The following is a 21432-nucleotide window of genomic DNA, read 5'->3' on the forward strand; positions in this document are numbered from 1 at the left end:
AAGTTTCGGGGGCCAGCCTGTTTTGCGAGTCCGGCTGGAGAGCGCTCAGCCGTTTCCACAATCTCGGGCATCTCAGTACAGCCGAGCCTAGCCGAGCCCAGCCTCCGAATGACTCATCTGACCCGATTGTGTTCGACTGTTTCCGGAAATGATCGGCTGTCTCGGGGCACGTTCGCCCCACAGCACCCTCCAGTCCCGCGGGAGTACGTTCGGCTCTTTCCGGAAGCATTCGGGCGTCCTCTGGCCCCGTCTCGGTCCCAGAGCACTCGCCCGGCCCGAATGCACTCGGCCGTTTCCGCCGGGGGGCGGACCCGACCGTTCGGAACCGCGGCGGCAGCGGCGGAGGCGGGGATCCCGCGGCTGCGGCGACGGCGGCCGCGGTGAAGCCACGGGTCTGGCTCGGTTCGGCGTGACGGTGGCCGCGGCGGCAGCGGTGGCGGCTACGACCAGGTAAGTGTGAGCTGTCCGCGCGGCAGGCCGGGTTAGGGGTGCGCTCAGATGCGGGGCGCCCAGGCAGAGTATGGGGCCGCGGTGGAAGCCGGAACGCGAGCAGGGCTGCATCGGGCCCCGCGGGAACTGGGGGCCGCAGGGAGCGGGAGGCCTCGGGCTCGACCTGGCCCTGGTGCAGCCTGCCCTGGAAGATGAGGGTGGAACGGCGAACTGTAGGCAGAGATAAGGGGTTGGAGCCGCGGCCCTGAATTGAGGGAGGCCCTGCCGGGAGTGGGGCGTCGAGCAGTAAAGAGGGGTCGCCCAGGCATTGTGTGGGGCACAGTGGGGTGGTGGGGTGCAAGACGGTAGAGGGTCGACTGCGCTTCCGGCCCCCGAGCTGGGCTTCGGGGTCCACGCAGGCCCGAGTGCGCGTTTGCACACGCGTGAGCGCGCAGGCCCTGCGTCCCCCGCCAAACCCCCAGCCTGGCCCCTCCACCCCGCCTCTTGGATTCGGGGAGCGCTGGTTCCCAGGCGCGCACACCGGGGCGTGTGCAAACGTGTGCACGGCGGGGCGCGGAGGCGGGCAAGCAAGCGGATTCAGGCGGTTTTCTGGACGTCCCTGTCGCTGGGCCTCAGTTTCCCCATCTGTAGAATGGGGCGCCAGGGGCCAGGGAGCGGATAAGTTGGGGCGTCCTGGAATGTGGAGCTTGTGCCCAGTACTTGGACACCTCTAGCGGTTCCCCGCGGTCCACGGATAAAGCCTGACCCTCTACCTGGACCCCAAGGCCTGCATGGCCTGTGGCTTTAAGGCCACTCTGAACTCTTGACAAGTATTTCTGGCTATCCAGCCTTTGCCTGTACTAGTCCTTCTGACCAGTGCTCCTCCTGTCCTCTGTGAGGACCCGCCTTTTGGAAAAGCACCGCCCCCCACCCCACCCCACCCCCAATCTCTCAGGAAGACCCAACCTGCAGGGCTGTGATTGAGAATGTGTCTGTGCTGGGCTGTGTCTCCTGAGATTGGTGGCTCCTTGGGGGTGATCATTGCCCCTGCATACAGCAGCCACCCACTTGGCAGCTGCAGTGCCCTCCTTCCTTCTACCGTTTCCCAGCTCCATGTCTGTTGTGGGGCTAAGGCCCTCTTGGCCTCCCACCAACCCTCTTCTATTTTAAGTACCTACTGTGGGCCTGAAGCTGAGACACGTCAGGGACCCCCACCACCACCGCCCCGTTCTCTCCTCCCCCTACAGAGATCAGAGATCCGTTTGCTTGGACTCACCTTTGTTTGTGCTATGACATCTGCTTGGACTTCATTCCCTATCCCTTGTGGCCCCTGCAGCCTCGGACTGCACTCAGCCATCACAGCCCCTCCTCAGGGCTCCACAGCACGCTGAACATCATCACCCATTATGCTCTGAGCATTCAGGGTTTAACTGGCCATTTGGGATGGATGCATCCTGGGCCTTGTGAAAATGGGCAGCTCTGAGCTTTTCAGTCCTGGCTTCCTGGCCCACTGAATGTCCAACAGAGACCTGCCTACTCTGAGCCTTAGTATCCCCATCTCTAACAGGGGCGAAGAAGAACTTGTTTACTGAACTTGCAGTATGCCCAGGACAGATTCTTGGGAGCTCTGCCCCCAACAACCCCAAGGGAGGGCCATTCACCCATTTTACAGCTGGGGAAACGGAGGCCCAGAGAGGTGCAGGGACTGACCCAAGGGTACCCAGTTAGGGGATTCTAACCTGGGATTTGGGTTTGGCTCTGAATTGAGGGTGGCAGGAGTTCAAACCGACTCATGCTGCCCCACCCCTCTCCCCCTAGGTCGGTGTCCCGAGCCGAGCATGGTGACAGCCCGTGCCCTCGGCCCCCTCGCCTGGCGCAGCTGGAAGAGCCGCCAGCCTCGGGAGCCGATGGCCCCCCACGTGAGGGAGTGAGCGACCCGGCCCCGCCCTACGGATTGAGGGGGGACGCAGCAGCTGAGTGACCTGAGATCAGGCTGCCGAGCCCCTCCCACCAGTTGACGAATGGTGGACAAGCAACGAGTGACCCTTGTTAGGGTCATGAAATAATGGTGGGAAGCAAAGCGTGAGCATCCTGGGTGGTCACCTGTAACTTCTTGGTGAAAATCGAAGCCTGAGTCCCCAAGCCCTCCCAGCGGACCCTCCCGGCCCCCCACCCGGGGCTGATGGGGCCACTGGGGCCCCAAGCAGCCACCTGACCATCCAGACCCCACCCCGCCAGCCATGGCTGGCCCTGAGGGCTTCCAATACCGTGCATTGTACCCATTCCGCCGGGAGCGGCCGGAGGACCTGGAGCTGCTTCCGGGTGATGTGCTGGTGGTGAGCAGGGCCGCCCTGCAGGCGCTGGGCGTGGCCGAGGGCAACGAGCGCTGCCCGCAGAGCGTAGGCTGGATGCCTGGCCTCAATGAGCGTACCCGGCAGCGCGGCGACTTCCCTGGCACCTATGTGGAGTTCCTGGGGCCCGTGGCCCTGGCCCGGCCTGGCCCTCGCCCACGTGGCCCCCGCCCACTGCCCGCCAGGCCCCGAGACGGGCCCCCTGAGCCAGGTGAGCAGCAGACTGGGCCCCTGGCAGGAATGAGGGAAACCGGGAGTGCCCGCAGAGCCTCAGTTTCCTCTTGTTTCCCATGAAGCAATGGTGCTTCTCCCCGGAGAGGAGGAATGAGGATATCTGATTGGTTGGCAGGTATCAATTACACTGCTATGGAGGACTGGGTGCAGTTCGTGGCTGGGCACCCAGAGGCGGACACACTAGCCTCGCCCTGCTCTCATGGGGCTTCTGGTTCAAGAAGTGAGAAGAAGGTGATTAAGTGATGACAGATGCCGAGAGAAAGCAGCCTCTCAGAGAGTAGGGGGAGAAGGCAGCAGGCAAAGCAAAGACAAAGGCCCTGAGGGAATGTCACAGCGGGTTCAGGGAACCAGCCCTGACAAGTGGAGCCGAGTGAGGAAGGGGCAGGGTCCTCACCTTGGATTTCATGGGATTGATTCTGAAGATAATAGGGAGTGTCCGGGAAGATTCAGAGGCTCAATTTAACTTCATCTTGTGGTTTGCAGACGGAATCCCTTGAGAAACCCGCCCCCTTTGTTATAACCCTGGTTTTCTGATTTCCAGAATGATGGGAGCCAAAAAGCCCAAAGGTGGGCTACTCAGTTGAGGCCACACAGCACAGTGGCATGTGAGGATGCTCCGTCCCTTTCAAAGAGACCCTCGGCCCCCCCTCCCTCCAAAGAGCATGCTCGGAATGGAGAACCAGGACACTGAACGTACATTGTGACTGCATGCCGGCCTGTATGCTGGGCAGAGAAACGAGGCACAAGTTGTAGGAAGGAGGCTGATGAGTGCTGAGCACCCAGCATGGTCTGCCTCATCACTCACAGTGGCCCAGCGTGGCCCCCTGTACACATAGGGAGACCAAGGTGCTAGGGAGTCAAACCACTCGCTCAGGGAGTCCCAGTGAAGGCTAAAGCCTTGAGAGGCACCATGGCCCCTCCCAATGGCCCACCTGGTTTTGTGCCCAAGGGACTCTGATGCCCAAAGAGGGTCAGCCCAGAGTCCCCATGGCGTGGGGTGGGATGGTGGGGTGCCGAGGCGGCATGCTGCAGGCTTGGGCTTTGCAGCATCTGGTGTCTCCGGAGCCTGTGCCTGCGTCCCGCCTCAGCCTGGAGGAGCAGGAGGCGGCCCCATCCGGGCTCCCCGCCAGAGTCTGCCTCTCCCCCTGGTAACAGCCGCCTCCCTCCTCTGCCTGGCCTGGGTCCAGCCACCACACACATCCCCACTCCCAGGCAGCCACCCAGCTCCGCCCTCCCAATATCCCAATATCCACGTGACATGGGTTAGGGCCAGCCCTCTCCAGGCCTCGGTCTCCTCATCTGGAAATTGGGGGGTATTGGTCCTTCTGTTCAAGCCCTGACCCTCTGAGGACCACTAGGCAACACGCTGTAGCTGCCTGCCTTCCCTCCATGCAGCTCTGCACAGGGAGCTTCATGCCGAGCCCTGATGTGACCTGGGCCCCCACTGGCCTGTGCGTCTAGGGGAACTTGCTCTTTTCCTGAAACTCGGTTTCTCACCCATAAAATGGGGGGTGACACCTATTCTAATGGGACCTCCCTCCCCGCGTTGCAGACAGGCCGATTTCAGAGTGGAGTTTCGGAACTGTGGCCCCCTTACCAGCTGGATGTCACCCACCTCCCCTTGTTTGCTCTTTTTTTTTTTTTTTGCATTTTTGACACAGCTGGGCCTTTCTGCAGTTCAAGCACCACCTGGCCCATCACTCAGGGAGGCCCCACAGGCCCTGGCTTGCCCCTGCTGTGTGCCAGGGCGTCCCCGCCAAGGGCCAAAGCTGCATCAGATGGTGGCTGTGCCGGCAGAGAGCGCCTGCACACAAAAGGTTGGGTGGGGCGAAATGGGGCCAGGAGGGGCTGGGACAGGGAGGGGGCCAGCATTTTTAAAAGGGGGGACTTTTTTTTTTTTTTAAAAAAACAAAGTGACTTAGAAAATGGAGATTTTTCTTGGGATGAGATGTCCTGACCCCGATGAGATATTTTCCATTTATTCTTTTCAACTGCTTTGTTGTTCCCGCTAAGAAAGGAGAGATGATGCCATTGACCAGTTTCTCAGCTGCAGGATTCAAGGCACAGAGAGGGTATGTCCTGTGCCCGAGGTTGGCCAGCAAGCAACAGCAGAGTCCTAAACCTGCTGCATGAGTGTCCTGTGGCTGCTGTAATGAACTGCCACGAGCCAGTGGCTGTTCAAACAACGGGAGCATGTTCTCATGGTTCTAGAGACCAGAAGTCTAGACCAAGGTGTGGGCAGGGCTGTGCTTTCTCCAGAGACCTTAAGGGAGGAGCTTTCCTTGCTTCTTCCAGCTTTTAGGGGTTCCAGGCATACTTTGGTTTAGTGCTACATCACCCCAATCTCTGCCTCTCTCTTCAGATGGCCTTCTCTTATAAAGACACCAGTCCTTGGGTTTAGGACCCTTAATCTAAGATGGTCTCATCGTGAAACCCTTATCTTCATTATATCTGAGAGATTAGGAAGTGGACATCCCATTTGGTTGACACTGGTCAATCCACTCCACCTCATGTCTGAAGTTGTGTGAACTGATCTTTTAACCCAGAACACTGTTTCCCACCAGCTCAGCCCTCCCAGCTCCACCAGCTGGGCCTTCTGTCTCCCCCAGGGTAGTGGGCCAGATGCCAGGCCCTTGGGCTGAGATGCAGCAGGCAAAGACGGGGCTGGGGTCCTTCTAGGGACCCTGCCAACACTGCGTCCCCTCCTGCCAGGCCTTACACTCCCTGACCTACCCGAGCAGTTCTCCCCCCCTGATGTGGCTCCCCCTATCCTGGTGAAGCTGGTGGAGGCCATTGAACGGACAGGTGAGCCTTGGCCTGCCTGCAGCCCCTGGATTCTGCTTGCTTACCTCTGGGGATGGGCAACTCATCCTCTTCCCTGGGCTCAGGTTGCATGGAGAGGCTGAGTCTGGATGCTCTGGGTCTCCCTGTTGAGTTGGGGAAGGAATAACTCCCTAGGGAACGTGGACCCCTGCATAGCATGTGCCGTGCCCTCTGCTACCATTTCCCTCCCCTCCCTCTGCTCTTACCTCTGGGAGGTTGAGTAGCCACCCCAGACCCCACATGGGGTAGAGGCAGCATTTGAGAGCTGGTCTTGGCACCTAGGGTGACGCTGACCTACCCCATCCCTTCCCCCCAGGGCTGGACAGCTACAGGCCTGAGCCACCCGCCGTGCGCACAGGTGAGGGCAAGCTTCAGTGGGTGAGTGGGAAAGGAACCTGCCCTGGACGGATGTGTCCCCTCCCTGCGCCCGCCTTGGACCGAGGTATCCCTCTTGCACCCACAGACTGGTCCCTGAGTGATGTGGAGCAGTGGGATGCGGCAGCCCTGTCAGATGGTGTGAAAGGCTTCCTGCTGGCGCTGCCAGCGCCCCTCGTGACACCCGAGGCTGCGGCCGAGGCACACCGAGCCCTGCGGGGTAAATCTGGAGGGAAGCCCGGGCTGGGGAAGGCATTGGGCAGGCGGGCTCAGGCCCTGGCTCACTCAACCCTGGCCATCTGTCCGCAGAGGCTGCGGGGCCCGTGGGGCCGGCGTTGGAGCCCCCGACGCTGCCACTGCACCATGCGCTCACGCTGCGCTTCCTGCTCCAGCACCTGGGCCGGGTGGCCGGGCGCGCCCCAGCCCCAGGCCCCGCGGTCCGTGCCCTGGGCGCCACCTTCGGGCCGCTGCTGCTACGCGCGCCGCCGCCGCCCTCTCCGCCGCCAGGGGGCGCACCCGACGGGTGAGAGGCCGATGCTGGGGGGCGGGGCTGAGTCGAAGCAGAAAGGGGTGGCCGGAGACGTAGCCAGGGAGGGGTCTAGAAAGGAGAGGGGAGTGTGGATGAGGGCCCCATGGGGAAGAGGCCAGAGCTGTCGTGATGGGCGGGCTAGGAAAGATGACTGGGGGTGAGACTTGAGCTCCAAGAAGACTCCATCAGGGCTTGGGACAAGGCGAAAGGGCTTGGACGAGAGAGCAGGCAAGTGGATTGTGTCTGTTCTTTCTGCTTCCCCACCCATGTGCTGGACTCCTGTTGTTTGTTGCATGAGACTTACCCATCGCTTGCTGTATGTGCAGAGACAGTAGTGGGTCTCCCACGCCTGCCTGCAGCATCTACTCTTCTTCCACTCTCGTGCTTTCACACATACCCCCTGCCAGGTGTGCAAGCACACAGAAGGCCATGTGCACACCAGCACTCACCACACTCCCCTTCTCCCTAGGACCGAGCCCACCCCCGACTTTCCTGCGCTGCTGGTGGAGAAGCTGCTTCAGGAACATCTGGAGGAGCAGGAGGTTGCCCCCCCAGGTGACCCCCACCCCCTTGGATTAGCTCTTTTTGTTGGGGATGAGAATGCTGACTCGGGGCCCTGCCTGTATCAGCAGGCTCAGTTGCCAGGGGAGCTCACCCTGGGATACAGTTGGTGCTCAATGCGTATTTGTTTTCCTGTCCCCCAGCACTGCCACCAAAACCCCCCAAGACAAAGCCAGCCCCCACAGGCCTGGCCAATGGGGGCAGCCCACCCTCCCTGCAGGACGCCGAGTGGTACTGGGGTGACATCTCCAGGTAGGACTGTTGGGCGGAGCCGCAGAACCCGGGGGGGCAGGGCCTCCCAGCGGGCACCCATCCCGGCTGTCTCCACAGGGAGGAGGTAAACGAGAAACTGCGGGACACGCCCGATGGCACCTTCCTGGTCCGAGATGCCTCCAGCAAGATCCAGGGAGAGTACACGCTGACCCTCAGGTGGGGGCCCATCCCTTCAGGGAGACTGGGGCGAGGGGTGGGAGCGGGCCACTCAGGTCAGAGGACTGGGGGTCATACAGGCAGTGCCACACGGATGGACCTGCCGCTGGGCACTGATACCCCCTCACCCACCCCAGGAAAGGCGGAAACAACAAGCTGATCAAGGTCTTCCACCGAGATGGGCACTACGGCTTCTCGGAGCCGCTCACCTTCTGCTCTGTCGTGGACCTCATCACCCACTACCGCCATGAGTCACTGGCCCAGTACAACGCCAAGCTGGACACGCGGCTCCTCTACCCAGTGTCCAAGTACCAACAGGTCGGGGGCTGGGGTGGGCGCTGGGGTTGGGGGTTGGCGATGCCCAGCTGGCGCTGGGCCTCAGTTTCCCAGGTAGCTTGCCTGATGGCACCGGGTATTCCCAGGACCAGATCGTCAAGGAGGACAGCGTGGAGGCGGTGGGTGCCCAGCTCAAGGTCTACCACCAGCAGTACCAGGACAAGAGTCGCGAGTACGACCAGCTCTACGAGGAGTACACACGCACCTCCCAGGTACCACGGCAAGCACACCCCAAGGAGGCCTGGGCGCAGGGGCAGTGCTGAGGTCGCAGTGCCACACGTCCACTTCTAGGTCACGAGCAGGCTCTTAGCACCAGGGACTGACTGAAAACATAGAAGTCAATGCGGGGGTGGTTTAGTTGCTGAGTTGTGTCTGACTCTTGTGATCCCATGGACTGTAGCTAGCCAGGCTCCTCTGTCCATGGGATTCTCCAGGCAAAAATACTGGAATGGGTTGCCATTTCCTTCTCCAGAGGATCTTCCCGACCTAAGGATTGAATCTGTGACTCCTGCATTGCAGGCAGATTCTTTACCAACTGAGCTCTGAGGGAAGCCCAGAAATCTATATATATGATTCTAAAAACAAAAACACAGATGAGGAGGTACCCAGCAGCCTCGTGAGCGGCTGAGCCGTGGGAGGCGTCTTGGTTGAGCCTCTGGGCCTCAGTCTCCCCATCTGGAAACTGGGACCATGAGTTTCAGTTCCTTTTCTTCTCCATCCCCGTCAACCTGGATGTTATCAAAATGATGGTAACCACCTCACCAAGAGTTGCCTAAGACAAAGGGTCAGGGGTCATGGGAAACAGCAGTATCTTTTAAAAACAGGCAAGTGGGGAAAGGTTTTATCACTCCAGGACTGTGTTAATAAACTTCTTTTGTAAGTTGAGATGCAACTTATTCAGATTGAACATCCCATCTCCATCAGGGAGTTTCTCTGTCTCCCCTGTAATCTCTGAGCAGTCTCTTTCTTGTCTCCTTTCTAAAGACAGGTTACCTGAGGTTCTGAGTGGACAGGACAACTGTCTGGGATCAGTTAGGAGCATCATGACCTTGGAAATGGCTTACGCCTCCCAAGCCTCAGTTTCCCCATTAACAATTCTGACTTTGTATAGGCTGTTGGGAGGTTTGATGAGAGGATGCATGAAAGGGGCTTGGTGCAGCATCTACCCTGAGAAGGAGCCCCACGAATTGTAGCAACTAGATTTATCATTAATTCTGAGCAGCGCTCACGCACTCAGTTGTTTTGTAAGATGCCCAAAGGAGAATCTAAAAGAAGAGTGGGTTGGGGGATGTGGGCTTTGAAGGCGGAACAGGAGTTCGTTCGGTGCAGCTGGAAGAACGGTGCCCCTGGTGGAGGAACCAGCTTGAACAGTGCCTCCACATCAGAGTTGGGATCTGCCTTTACCTCTCATGAGGGATTTGCCGGGAGTCCCAGGAGGTGCTCAGACTTACCCCTCTTCCAGGAACTGCAGATGAAGCGCACAGCCATCGAAGCCTTCAATGAGACCATCAAGATCTTTGAAGAGCAGGGCCAGACGCAGGAGAAGTGCAGCAAGGAATACCTGGAGCGCTTCCGACGTGAGGGCAATGAGAAAGAAATGCAGAGGTGAGTCCAGTTCCTCTTCTCTGCCCTACCACACCCTGCTCCAACACAGCTCAAGTGGGGAAAGAAAGGAAACAGGGTGGGCAGCCTGGGTTCCAAGGTGGGGAGAGGGTCGGTTGGAGTGGACTTGGAAAGACGAATAGGAGTTTGCCAGAAAGAGAACTCAGGGAAGCAGCCTGTCCAGAGGCTTAGAGACTGGGAGCCAGTCTGAGGCCTCTGAGCCACTCCTCCCACAGGATCCTGCTAAACTCGGAGCGGCTCAAGTCTCGCATTGCCGAGATCCACGAGAGTCGCACAAAGCTGGAGCAGGAGCTGCGGGCACAGGCCTCTGACAACCGAGAGATCGACAAGCGCATGAACAGCCTCAAGCCAGACCTCATGCAGTTGCGCAAGATCCGAGACCAGTACCTTGTGTGAGTGCCTGGCTCTGCGCTTGCCTGGGGGGGTCCCCCCCTGTTAATGCAGGGGCACCTGGAGCAGTGACCTCTGCATGTATCTCACTTTCTCCACCAGGTAGTCCCATCTACCTCCCTACCCCATTATCTGTCCACCAGCCCCCTTCCCTCTCGATCAGGCCCCTCCTGGCCCACTCAGAAGGGCTCTTGGACTTCCCTGGTGATCCAGTGGTTAAGACTCTGTGCTTCCATGGCAGGGGGCACGGGTTTGATCCCTGGCGGAGGAACTAAGCATGGTGCTGCCAAAAAAAAGGGCTCCCTGTACAGCAGCTCCATCCAGCCTCAGCTGTGAAATGGGAGCGCTGCTGCAACACGGCTGAGTCACTGGGAGCCCCGGCAAATGCCGACTCCGTGACCTGGCATGCAGTGCCCAACCCGAGCCCCAGATCCCGTCTCTGAGGCTTCCCCCTCCCACCTGGACCTTTGACACTTGTGTGCACCTAGTGTGTGCTGAGCACCGTGCATACATTAGCTCACTTGGTCCTCTGAAATATTGTAAAGTTTCTCTTTTGCAGGTGGGGGAAACTAAGGTTCAGAACAGGCAGCTGCCATGGGCAAAGGCGCACTACTGTGCAGCCCCCTGGACTGAGCTTCTGATGCTGATAACACCTTGTGATGGCACAGTCTGGGGTCTCAAAAAGTGTTAACAGAAACAATAAATGGCGGCGGCGCGGGTAGCGGGGGCAGAGCGGGGTTCCCTGGCATAGCCTGGGGCATCCACCTGAGTTGAAGCTGTCCTTGCCCTGGCCAAGGCTGACCCCTTGTGGTAACCGGGGGTACTGCACCCAGAACCTACTCTGGTCAGCCCTTGCCTCCAGCCTGGCTGGCCAGGACCACGGAGGGCTTGCCTTTCCTATGCTGCAGCCTCTGTTCCCCTCCCAGCCAAGCAGCAGGAGCCCACCTTTCCTCTTCCCTCCAGGTGGCTCACTCAGAAGGGTGCCCGGCAGAAGAAAATCAACGAATGGTTGGGGATCAAGAACGAGACTGAGGAGTGAGTGACCACTTCAGCCAAGGGGTGGAGGGGTTGGAGGGGTGTTCTTAGAGGAGGGGCCATTTTGCGTGGGTTTTGCAGGGTGAATAGGAGTTCACCAGGGAAGGAGCGTTGTCCAGGTGACAGGGGGACCTTGGAGGCTGGTGAGTAGGTGACCAGGGCTCCTCCCTGCCTCCTCCACAGCCAGTACTCACTGATGGAGGATGAGGATGACCTCCCCCACCACGAGGAACGCACCTGGTATGTAGGCAAGATCAACCGCACCCAAGCTGAGGAAATGCTGAGTGGCAAGCGGGACGGTACCTTCCTCATCCGTGAGAGCAGCCAGCGGGGTTGCTACGCCTGTTCTGTGGTGTGAGTGCCTGGCCAGGGAACTGAGAATGGCTGAATGTTGGGAGGGGGATCTACCCATTCCTTCTGAGGGCTCTCATTGAGCACCAGCTGTATGTTCGGCCTTGGGAGACAGCCGGGAAGAAGCCCTGGGTTCTTGGGGACAGGGGAGGAAGCTGGGGCAGGATCAAAGCAGGGTCGGGGCCTGGTCAGCAGCCAGCACCCAGGAGATGGGGAAGTAGGGGTCCCAGGCAGGGTCACCTGAGAGGAGCCGTGGGGCGGAGTTGGGAAAGCCTGCGAGGACGGGCGCCCTTCTGACCCAGCCCGCCCCCGCAGGGTGGACGGGGATACCAAGCACTGCGTCATCTACCGCACGGCCACCGGCTTCGGCTTCGCGGAGCCCTACAACCTGTACGGGTCCCTGAAGGAGCTCGTCCTCCACTACCAGCACGCCTCGCTGGTGCAGCACAACGACGCGCTGACCGTCACGCTCGCCCACCCCGTGCGCGCCCCCGGCCCTGGGCCCCCGCCGGCTGCGCGCTGAGCAGGCGCGCCCCCCGGGCCTGGGCCCCGCCGGCTGGGCCCAGAGCGGAGCCGCTGCATCTGGAGTCTGTGTCTAATCTGTCTCTTCCTTGGGTCTCCTCCGCCTGTCTCTTCTTTGTGAATCTCTCAAGGTGTATCTGTTTTTCTCTTCCTCTCTCCGCAGTTCTGTCTGTCTCTCTGTGTCTGCCTCTCTCTCCATCTTTCTCTGAGTCTCTTTCTGTCCCCTGCTGTCACTCTGTCTCTTTCTAGCTCCATCTGTCCGTCCCCCCTCCCTCCCCGTCTCTGTGTATCCGTGTTGGGGGTCCCGCCTCCCCAACTCCACAGCCCTTGCCCCCACAATCACTGCCCTCCAACGGCTCTGGCCACCCACAACCTTGTGCCCTGTCCCCCACGGGCCTCCGGGGGTCCCCAGAGCCCCACCTGGCTGCACCTGCCGTGTTTACAGAGGCCCCTGGGCTGCGTGGCCCCCGCCTGGGTGCCCCCATTTTTAAGCCATAGACCTGGGGTCAGGGCAGGAAGGAACTTCGCTTGGCCACTTCCAAGAACCTCAGCCGTGACGTTTGGGGCCAGGCGGGACCTGCCCCATAGACCCCAACTTCCCCTTCAAACCCTGAAGTGAAACCCGGCCCCGGGTTGTCCCCACCTTGGGGCTGCTGCCAAGAAGTACCCCTGAAAAAGAAAATAATTAAAAATAAACTCACAGGCTGACCCCAGGCCTCCCAGGAACTGAGGCCGCCAGCACCTCCGGGCAGCCGGCACATAACGGTGCCAGCACCCTAGTCAACGCAGACTCAAGGCTTCTCCATCATGTTGGGCTCTGGTTTCATTTTCCCTCAAGTGTACCTAAAGCCCTCTTTTCTCTCCTCTTTTGGGACGAGAGCCCTGATTTTCTATGCCACCCACGGACCCCACCCCCCTTTTCCTGCCTGTCTGGCTAGGCTGGCAGGAGGGTTTTGTATGGTACGTTGATACTGATAATGGATATAAAACATTGAACTCGATGGACGCTTCTGTTTTCAGTGACAGGCTTTAGCTCTGGGCTGCCGAATGGAGGCTGCCAGCCCCTGCCTTGTCCCCCACCTCCCTCGCCATCGCAGCTTAGATTGCTCATGTGCAGAGAGATGAGACCTGCCTGAGGTCACACGGCAGAGAGTCTCAGATCCCAGCCTCTGCTGCAGGGACCCCAGGCCATAGCTCCCAAGTTTTGAGTTTGAGTTTGAATTCTGACACTCAGCCACCATCCCTGGCCCCAGAAAATCGCCACCCCTCTAAAGTGCAGCTTCCTCGTGGCCAAGCAGAAAAGACTGTCACATCCACTCCCATGCCATCCAGAGGGGCCTCCTGTGTCCTGGATCCCCACAGTGTCAAACCCCTCTTCTCCACACCTGCCCAATGCGGCCTGCCGTGGCTCTGGGGACACTGAGCTGGGTCCTCATGGTGGCACTGACCCGGACTCAGTCACCATTCCCTGCTGCCCTCCCCTCACATACCCCCAGGGCTGGGAACCTCCTCTCCTCCCCAGCCCAACGGCACCTGTCAGGACCCAATGTGGCTGAGACAGCCCCCAGGGATGAAGGAGCCGCTGTCTGATCCATCTCTCCCCTGGGCTCTCAGAGGGACAGGAGTTACCTTCCTTGGCCTCAAAGCTTCGGTCCTCCAAGCACTGTCCCCACTTGAGTGACTGACCAGTCAGGAGGCACCCTCTAAATAACTCCAGCCCAGACTCGGCCCCCACTGAGGGCTTCCCCAACGCCCTGAGTGGAAGCACGGTAAAGCTCACCTTCTCAGTCCCGTGAGCCCAGCCGGGTGGAGCCTGAGCACAGAAGAGAACGTCCCACATAGCCTCTAGCTGGTCTCCACACTCAACCAACTGTGTCTCCTTGGGAACGTCACCTCCCATTTCCGTCCCATTTCCTCTTATCAAGTAAGGCCAACAGTCTCTACTGGGCATCTCTGAGGATTTCATGCTCAAATGGGTGAGGTTACCTTTAGGAATTCCTCCAAATAAGGCTGGTGCTTGATACCCACTGGAAAAATTGTAGCAATTATATTTATTGCTATTTCTTCAGCCCAGTACAGGACTGAATACAGACTAAGTTCCCCAAAGCCATGTCGCTTAGCCTTGCAGAGGCTTCACAAAGGAAAGGGGTTCTGCGAAGGGTTCAAAAGAATGAGGTGGGATCTTCCAGCCATGGGGACTTCAGGGGAACCCCAGCACCCGAACCTGCTGCTATGAATGTGGCCATGTGGGCTGGGGTTTCCCCAGAACTGGAGGGGGACCTGGGCTGTGGAGCTGGGGGCTAGACTGATTTCCCGGCAAGGGTGGGGAGCGTTTCCTCCCGTGGGGCCCAAATCTTTGCCATGCAAAGTCTGAATGTGTTGGTTCCTTCCCTAACACTCCTAGCCTCCAAGCCTTTATCTAGGTTATTCTCTCTGCCCAGTCTGCCATCCTGCAAATACCTTCCACCCTACCCCCAGCCTGGGGCAATTCCCTCTGTTCCGAGCCCTTCATGATAGCTTTAGTCCCTAAACCTCACTTCTCCTACTTTATAGAAGGAGAAGTTGGGGCTTCATCACCTGAGGTGTCCAGCACAGTCCTGGAGCAAACCTGGGTCTGCCTGATTCCCCTGGATTTGGGTCCTACAGGGCCACTCCCACATCCCATGTATTAATACATCACACAGGCTTCAAGTAATGATTGCTCCAACCCAGGCTTTTCTTCTACCAAAGGAGCTGGCAGAGGGCAGGGGTGCACCCCTCCTCAAGCCTGGGAGAGCGGCAAGAAGGAAGACCAGCTTTCTCTTCCCACCCTCCAGCCAGGGATGGGGGTGCCGAGGGAAGTGAGGTGCCCCTCCCAGCACTGGCTTCTGCTTTCTGGCCCTGCTGTGGTCAAGCCTGAGTCAGCCCCACGCGACCACGCTGTCCGGGTTACGGGGGGGAGCCTGAGAGGGGGAGGGGTGAAGCTTGGGAATGAGGAGGGGTATGGGCCAAGCTAGGAGAGGGGGCCTGGCTGCCCACGCCGGGGCAAGGGATCACCTCCCGTGGGAACACAGGGTAGGGAGGTCGGAGAGTCGGGTCCATGAGCTAGGTCCGGGGTGGGGGCGGGGCAGGGCTGCTCTAACGGCCCCCAGAGGAATCCGTGGACGCATAGAGACCTCCTATCTCTCGATCTCTCTGTTTCTCTGTCTCTAAGCCCCCACCTCACCTCTGCTCGAGGTGCTCAGCCTCAGCTTCACAGGGCTGGGCCGGGCTGATTGCGGGGAAGGGTTGGGGGAGACGGAAGGGCAGCGCGTTGTTCAGGTAACTGGGGGGCCCAGCACCTGGCGGGGAGTGTGGGGGGGAATGGGGCTGGGGTGGGGTTGGGATGGGAAGAAAGACCCAGAGAGAAAAGTAGAGATACCCAGAGGCACCAGCCCGGGCCCCCGAGGGGCGTGGGCACCGGGAGGCGGGTTCCGCCTGGGGGCCGGGCCACCGCCGAGTTAAAGGCGGCTTCTTCCCGGGGCCACGGCTCCCCGCCGTCGCGTGTTCGCCGCCGCTGTGATGGCCTCGTCGCCTCTCCTGTTCGTGTTGCTGCTGCTGCTGCCGCTGGAGGTCCCCGCCGCAACGCGGTGGTCCTTGCTGGAAGCACTCCCCGAGGGGGCGGCCCCCTGCCAGGTAGCGTCGGCGACGCGGCGGGCGGGCCAGCCGGGACCCGCGCCCAGGTCGGGGGCCGGCCGCTCCTCTCCTCTCACCACCCCCCCGACTTCGACGGGGACCACCCGGGTCCGGAGAGGATGCTACACGGGGGGGAGGGGAGTGGCGAGCCCCTCCCCAAACCCACCCTTCAATCCGGCACTTTGGCCATACTTTCTTTTCCCTTTCGCTTTCCTATCTGGAGTCCGAGTCCCTCAGCTGTCCCCCACCCCATCCTCCCGCAACTCCCTCCTCCCCCCAAGGTGCACTGAGCACCAACTGTGTACATCTGGAGCGAGAATCAGAGTCCCCTCTTTTAGGCCAGGGGAAGGAAGCCCAGACTCGCTGAGCTGCCGGCCCCTGGCCACGGGCATTCATCGAGGGTGCGTTTCGTTCCGGGAAGAGCGCGCGTTTTTGTGGTCCGGAGTAAACAGATGCCCCGGAGGCTAAACCACTTGCTCACAGACTCGGCCGCCCGCACCCCTCAGCTGGAGCCGGAAGTCAGCACCTATTAGGCGCCGCCTCTGCAGTAGCCTTGGGAGGAGTTCAGTGGGCTGGTGGAGAGGAAGAGTAAATAAGGAGTCAGTGAGGTGTAGGGCCTTGCTCAGCCCGGGGCCATGGCTCGAGGGGATGAAGTGGCCACAAAGGAGCAGGCGGTGGTGATACACACCACCGGAAGTCAGGGCTGACCCGCAGTGACCCAGGCGGGTGAAGGCCATGAATTCTTCCACCCTGTCTCCCCCTGGGTAAGAAGTTTCATCTCTGGAGGAAAGCAAGTCTTGTGCCTCCATTAACTGCCTACTGTTTGCAAATCTGTGTCACATCCATCTTGCAATCTGACTGATATTTAGGAAGATTTAGGCTTTCGGTGAAGCCTCAGCATCAGACTCCCACCTGGCAAGGTGGGGAAGGAGTGTGAGATAGAACACCTACTGTCTGCAGCTTCCTTCCTCCGAGAGGGTTTAACTTGACTCACACCCCTTTCTCCTGTGCAGGTCGGTGAGCTGTGCCTGCAGGCATCGCCCCAGAAGCCTGATGTTCCACTGGTCAACGTGAGCCTCTACTATGAGGCGCTGTGCCCTGGCTGCCGGGAATTCCTGATCCGAGAGCTCTTCCCGACGTGGCTGATGGTGTTGGAAATCCTCAACGTCACCTTGGTGCCTTATGGGAACGCTCAGGTGCCTGGGGACCAAAAGGGAGGCACGTGGCCACAGGAAGGAGGTCTGGGGGAGGGCCAGCCAGCACTCACCTCTCTTGTTTTTCAGGAAAGAAACGTCAGCGGCAAGTGGGAGTTCACATGCCAGCATGGCGAGCGGGAGTGCCTGCTTAACAAAGTGGAGGTGAGCAGCTCCCTTCTCCCCCAGTTCCCAAGGGAGGGGCACAGAGGCTGGGGCGACTGCCCTGATAAGGAAGGTGAAATCGTGACTCAGAAGGGATTGCAGACAGCTCTGTCCCTTGCCTCTGTGCCTCCATTTAATCATGTCTTTGTTCTCCACTTGATTGGTGGACACCTCGTGATTATTCCTGGGGTGGTCCTTGGGGTGGAGGGTGCTCTGAGCCATTCACATCCTTGCCTGCCCGCTTCCACCCCCAGGCCTGCCTGCTGGATCAGCTGGAGCAGAAAATAGCCTTCCTGACCATTGTCTGCCTAGAGGAAATGGATGACATGGAGCAAAACCTGAAGCCGGTGAGTAGCACCCCTCATTCAGCCTGGGTTGGGGGGCCCTGGCCTCCCTGCATCCAGACAGACCCAGGCTCAAGTCCTGGCCCCAACTGCCACTCTCTGTGCAGTCCCAGGAATACAGCCTCCTTTCTCAAAGATTCAGTCTCTGAATGGAGAGAACCAAGATCTTCTGCGGGCCTGCCTGATAGATCAAGGAGGGCTTCCTGGATGAGGTGCCTCTGAGCTGGGCTTGGTTGAACAGGAATATACAAGGATACAGACAGTGATCCTTCTCTGGGGTATGGAGATGACACATCTGGCCCACCTCCCTCCCTGGAGGATTATGAAAAAGAACTCCCAAAAGGGTGACTCATCTGCCCTGATTGTTTGTTTATTCATCAAGCATCTGGGCCACCCAAGAGACCTGAAGCCTCCCTGAGACACCTCCAAGCCCTGCAGAGTCATAGTGTGGCTGGGGGTGTGCAAAGGAGGAAGGAACACTCAGGAGACTCAGAGGAAGGAGGAGGAAAAGTGTTCCCGGCAGAGGGAACAGCGACTACGGATGCTCTGGGGAAAATAAAACACTGCAGGGGTGGGGCTGCAGGTCTGGTCTTCTTGGAGGCAGCCTGAGCCCCTGCCCTGGGGCCTCCACTCAGGCATGTGTTAAGCACTTGCTGTTTAGGAGCCTTGCTGCATCCCTGGAAACCACAGTCGTAAGTGAGGAGGCAGAAACTGGGCTTGAGGGCGTGGGGGTTGCTAGAAGGAGGACCGTTGGGGAGATAGCAGGGAGGAAGCTGAGGCAATGCCCCTGCTAATCAGCTCCCCATCTGCCCTCAGTGCCTGCAGATCTATGCGCCAAAGGTGTCCGCGGATTCCATCATGGAGTGTGCTACGGGGAACCGTGGCATGCAGCTTTTGCACATCAACGCTCAGCTCACGGACGCTCTGCGGCCACCCCACAAATACGTGCCCTGGGTCGTCGTCAATGGGGTAAGAACTCTTGGGGCCCCCCGGCAGGGACTGGGCTGATGGGCATGTACATTGATCTGGGAGGCAGGAGGCAAGGGCCAGACTGGGAGCCAGTGGAACTTTTAACCCCCTGTCTTGCTTGTTCAGGAACACATGAAAGATGAGGAACATCTCCTACACCTTGTCTGCCGGTTGTACCAGGTAAGCCAGGCAGGGAATGGAGGGCTCTGGCTAGTGGGGGTAGGGTAGGGTCTCCTTTCAGGACCCCAACTCACAGCCACCTTCTCCAGGGCCAGAAGCCAGATGTCTGCCAACTCACAGCTGAGCTGTCCAAGGAAGTCCACTTCAAGTGACTGACAACCAGTGTCCTGGGAGGGAGCTGGTGCAAGAAGAACGAAATCACACCTGTCCTTGTTTTTTGATCCCTGACTCAGCAAAGCCACTACTTCCACCTATTCTACGAAGCCCAGACTCAAAATTCTGCCCCAGGATCAAGAATCTTGTCTCACTGTGAATGGTGCTACGTCAAAACTCACTTAATAAACACTTTTGGATTTTGTGATTCAGCAAATCTCCTTTTTCCAGATATGCACAATGCTGGGACCCCTGAGAACCTCCCTGTCCTGGGGATGAAGAGCCAGACAGATAGCCCTAGTCCCATGGGGCAGGGATGGGCCAGAGTGGGAGGCACCAGTACTAGAGGAGCCCAGAGGAGAAATGAAGGTTCTTCATAGGAAGGAGGGACATTAGGGCTGGGGTTTTGAAGGGTGACTAGGAGTTCATTAGGCAAAAAATATATCCGTTACATCAACACACATCCCTAGCTACTCTTTTTCGCTGCCCCACACTAGGTGTTATGGGTTAAGCCAGAAGGTGGTAACTGGAGTCATGCAAGGCCACAAGTGGGGCAGTGACCTTGTCTGGGGAGTTTGAAAGAATAAGTTTACTGGGGAGAAGTCATGGAGTTCCAGGGAAGGGGAACAAGTGTGAAAAGACCCAGACAGCAACAAGATCTGGAGTTAGAGTGCCAGGCTGAGGCATCTAAGAACAACAGGCCATGTTACAGGATAACTTTCAAAGAAGGGGAACAAGTCATGGTTCTCACGCTGGTGTAAAATGATTGCATGTTAAAGATTTTCCCTATTTCATGATTTATGAGGGGCAGCTGGTCAGATAGTCAAAGAACAAACAGGTTTATAGATCAGGAATATTGAAATGATTGGGCAAACTGACTCACAGGGGCAGAGAAATGATCAGCTTTCCCTTTTTTTGCGCCCAGTTTTATGATGTTTTTATAATCTTAATACAGTTGACCCTTGAACAACACAGGCTTGAACTGCATAGATCCACTTCTACACAGATTTTGTAAAATAATTTTATTTATTTATTTTTGGCTAGCTGGATCTTTGTTGCTGCGTGCAGGCTTCCTCTAGTTGCGGCGAGCTGGGGTCTACTCTTCACTGCAGTCCATGGGCCTCTCATTGCAGCGGCTTCTCCTGTTGCCGCGCACAGGCTTGAGGGCATTCAGGCTTCATGGCGGCTCACAGACTCTAGAGCACAGGCTTGTCGTTGTGGCGCAAGGGCGTAGTTGCTGCTCAGCATGTGGGATCGTAATAGACCAGAGATGGAATCAGTGTCCATACACTGCAAGGCGGACTCTTAATCACTGGACCACCAGGGAAACACCCTACACAGATTTTTCCCCCCAATAAATACAGTCCTACATGATCTGCAGTTGGTGTGTGTGGTTAGAATGCTTAAAACGTACTTGCTTAGCAACTTTCACATGTGACAATACAGCACTCTAACTATAGTCACCATGCTGTGCCTTGGATCCTCAGGGCTTATGGTAAAAGTTTGTACCCTTTGACCAACGTCACCCCATTCCTCACCCCATCCCCTAGCTCCTGAAAACCGGCATTCTTCTGTTTCTGTGAGTTGGGCTATTTTAACTTCCACACATAAGTGAAATCATGCAGATTTTAATCGTTCTCTGTCTGGCTAATTTCTCTTAGCATGACACCTACCAGCTTCATCCACGGTGCCACAGATAGCAAGATTTGCTTCTGTTTTTTTATGACTAAATAATATCTGAGCTGTCCCTTTTGTTAAAAATAATCTCAAAGAAAGACCTTCCTTGCCAGGTCTCATCGAATTTGCCCTGATTACTTTACATGGGTACAGCAAGAGTTCAGCTTGCTTTACTGGAAGTTTCCATAAGGAATCTCAGAGTGGACTTCCAAAAGCCTCTATCCTTTGCTAACTGAAGATACGAGCCCGAGCTTCACCTGCTATATCTATGCCTTTTGGTGAATTTGGCTCTTCTTTGATGTCCCCGAAATCTGCAAAGCTTGGCCTGGCTGGATCTGTAAGGCTTACCCTGCAAGCTAGGGACAAGCCAGCTTTCCTGAGAGGGTTTTGTAGCACTTGCTGCCAAAAGTCGAACTTAGTCTCTTGACACTGGTTGATGAAATCCTATCTGGGGATGGTCTCTCTTCCAGAAAGTGGAGCTTAATTCCACCCCCTCACCCCAACCCTGAGAGTGGGCTGGATTCAGGGACTCAATTCCAAAGAAGGGAAAGTGAGAAATGGTAACTCGATAGTGGAGCAGAAACAGCTGGCAGACAGCCCCTGAACTACGTGGTCCAGGTGAGGGTCACATGCTTCGGGCGAGCGTCACCAGGAGTAAGTCATGCAGTATCATGCACTTTCTCACAGACACCTTTGTGAACCCCAATCTAACCACGAGAAAACAGCACCTGAACCCAGATGGAGGGACATTCTACCAAATGCCCCACCGGTCCTTTTCAAAGGTGTCATGGTCATAAAAAGCAAGAAAAAACCCTGAAGGACAAGAAAAAAACCAGAAAGATCAGAGACCAGAGGAGCCTAAGGAGAGGGATAGCTAAATGCAATATGGTGGGATCATGGCCAAGTTTACATTTGAACAAATAACTGGAATTAGGACTGATAAGTCTGTCCTGTGGTTCCCTGATATCAGTAAATGCCCCTTCAGGAATCTGCCCCATAGAAATGTTTCACAGAGCTAAAAAACGACAACCTGCTAGTAAATATACCAAAAAAGAGGCAGAGTCCCAGATATAGAGAGCAAAATAGTGATTACCAGTGGAGGGGGTAGA

At 57.7% G+C, this 21432-nt stretch overlaps 2 protein-coding genes across 3 annotated transcripts; both read left to right on the plus strand.

Annotated features, from left to right (window-relative positions):
• Positions 1–312: 312 nt before the first annotated feature.
• PIK3R2 (phosphoinositide-3-kinase regulatory subunit 2) lies at positions 313–12989 on the plus strand. Of its 2 annotated transcripts, XM_027548259.1 has the most exons (17): positions 332–450; positions 2248–2991; positions 4676–4831; positions 5727–5819; positions 6154–6195; positions 6301–6432; positions 6522–6735; positions 7211–7296; positions 7446–7554; positions 7633–7731; positions 7869–8049; positions 8154–8279; positions 9530–9672; positions 9906–10082; positions 11044–11115; positions 11299–11469; positions 11782–12989. In XM_027548259.1, the coding sequence occupies exons 2-17, from the start codon at positions 2670–2672 to the stop codon at positions 11987–11989; spliced, it is 2331 nt and encodes a 776-aa protein (XP_027404060.1). In that variant the 5' UTR covers positions 332–450; positions 2248–2669; the 3' UTR covers positions 11990–12989. The 2 variants fall into 2 exon arrangements, with proteins under 2 accessions (XP_027404061.1, XP_027404060.1); XM_027548260.1 differs by lacking the exon at positions 4676–4831 and having other exon boundaries at positions 313–450.
• A 2471-nt stretch (positions 12990–15460) lies between these two features.
• On the plus strand, positions 15461–18858 carry IFI30 (IFI30, lysosomal thiol reductase). Its single transcript, XM_027548261.1, has 7 exons — positions 15461–15642; positions 16656–16838; positions 16926–17000; positions 17255–17347; positions 18161–18313; positions 18440–18493; positions 18583–18858. Exons 1-7 carry the CDS (start codon positions 15529–15531, stop codon positions 18643–18645), a joined length of 735 nt encoding a protein of 244 aa, XP_027404062.1. The 5' UTR covers positions 15461–15528; the 3' UTR covers positions 18646–18858.
• The last annotated feature ends 2574 nt before the right edge of the window (positions 18859–21432 follow it).

This window comes from Bos indicus x Bos taurus, chromosome 7 (genome assembly GCF_003369695.1).
Source record: "Bos indicus x Bos taurus breed Angus x Brahman F1 hybrid chromosome 7, Bos_hybrid_MaternalHap_v2.0, whole genome shotgun sequence".
NCBI lineage: Eukaryota > Metazoa > Chordata > Mammalia > Artiodactyla > Bovidae > Bos > Bos indicus x Bos taurus.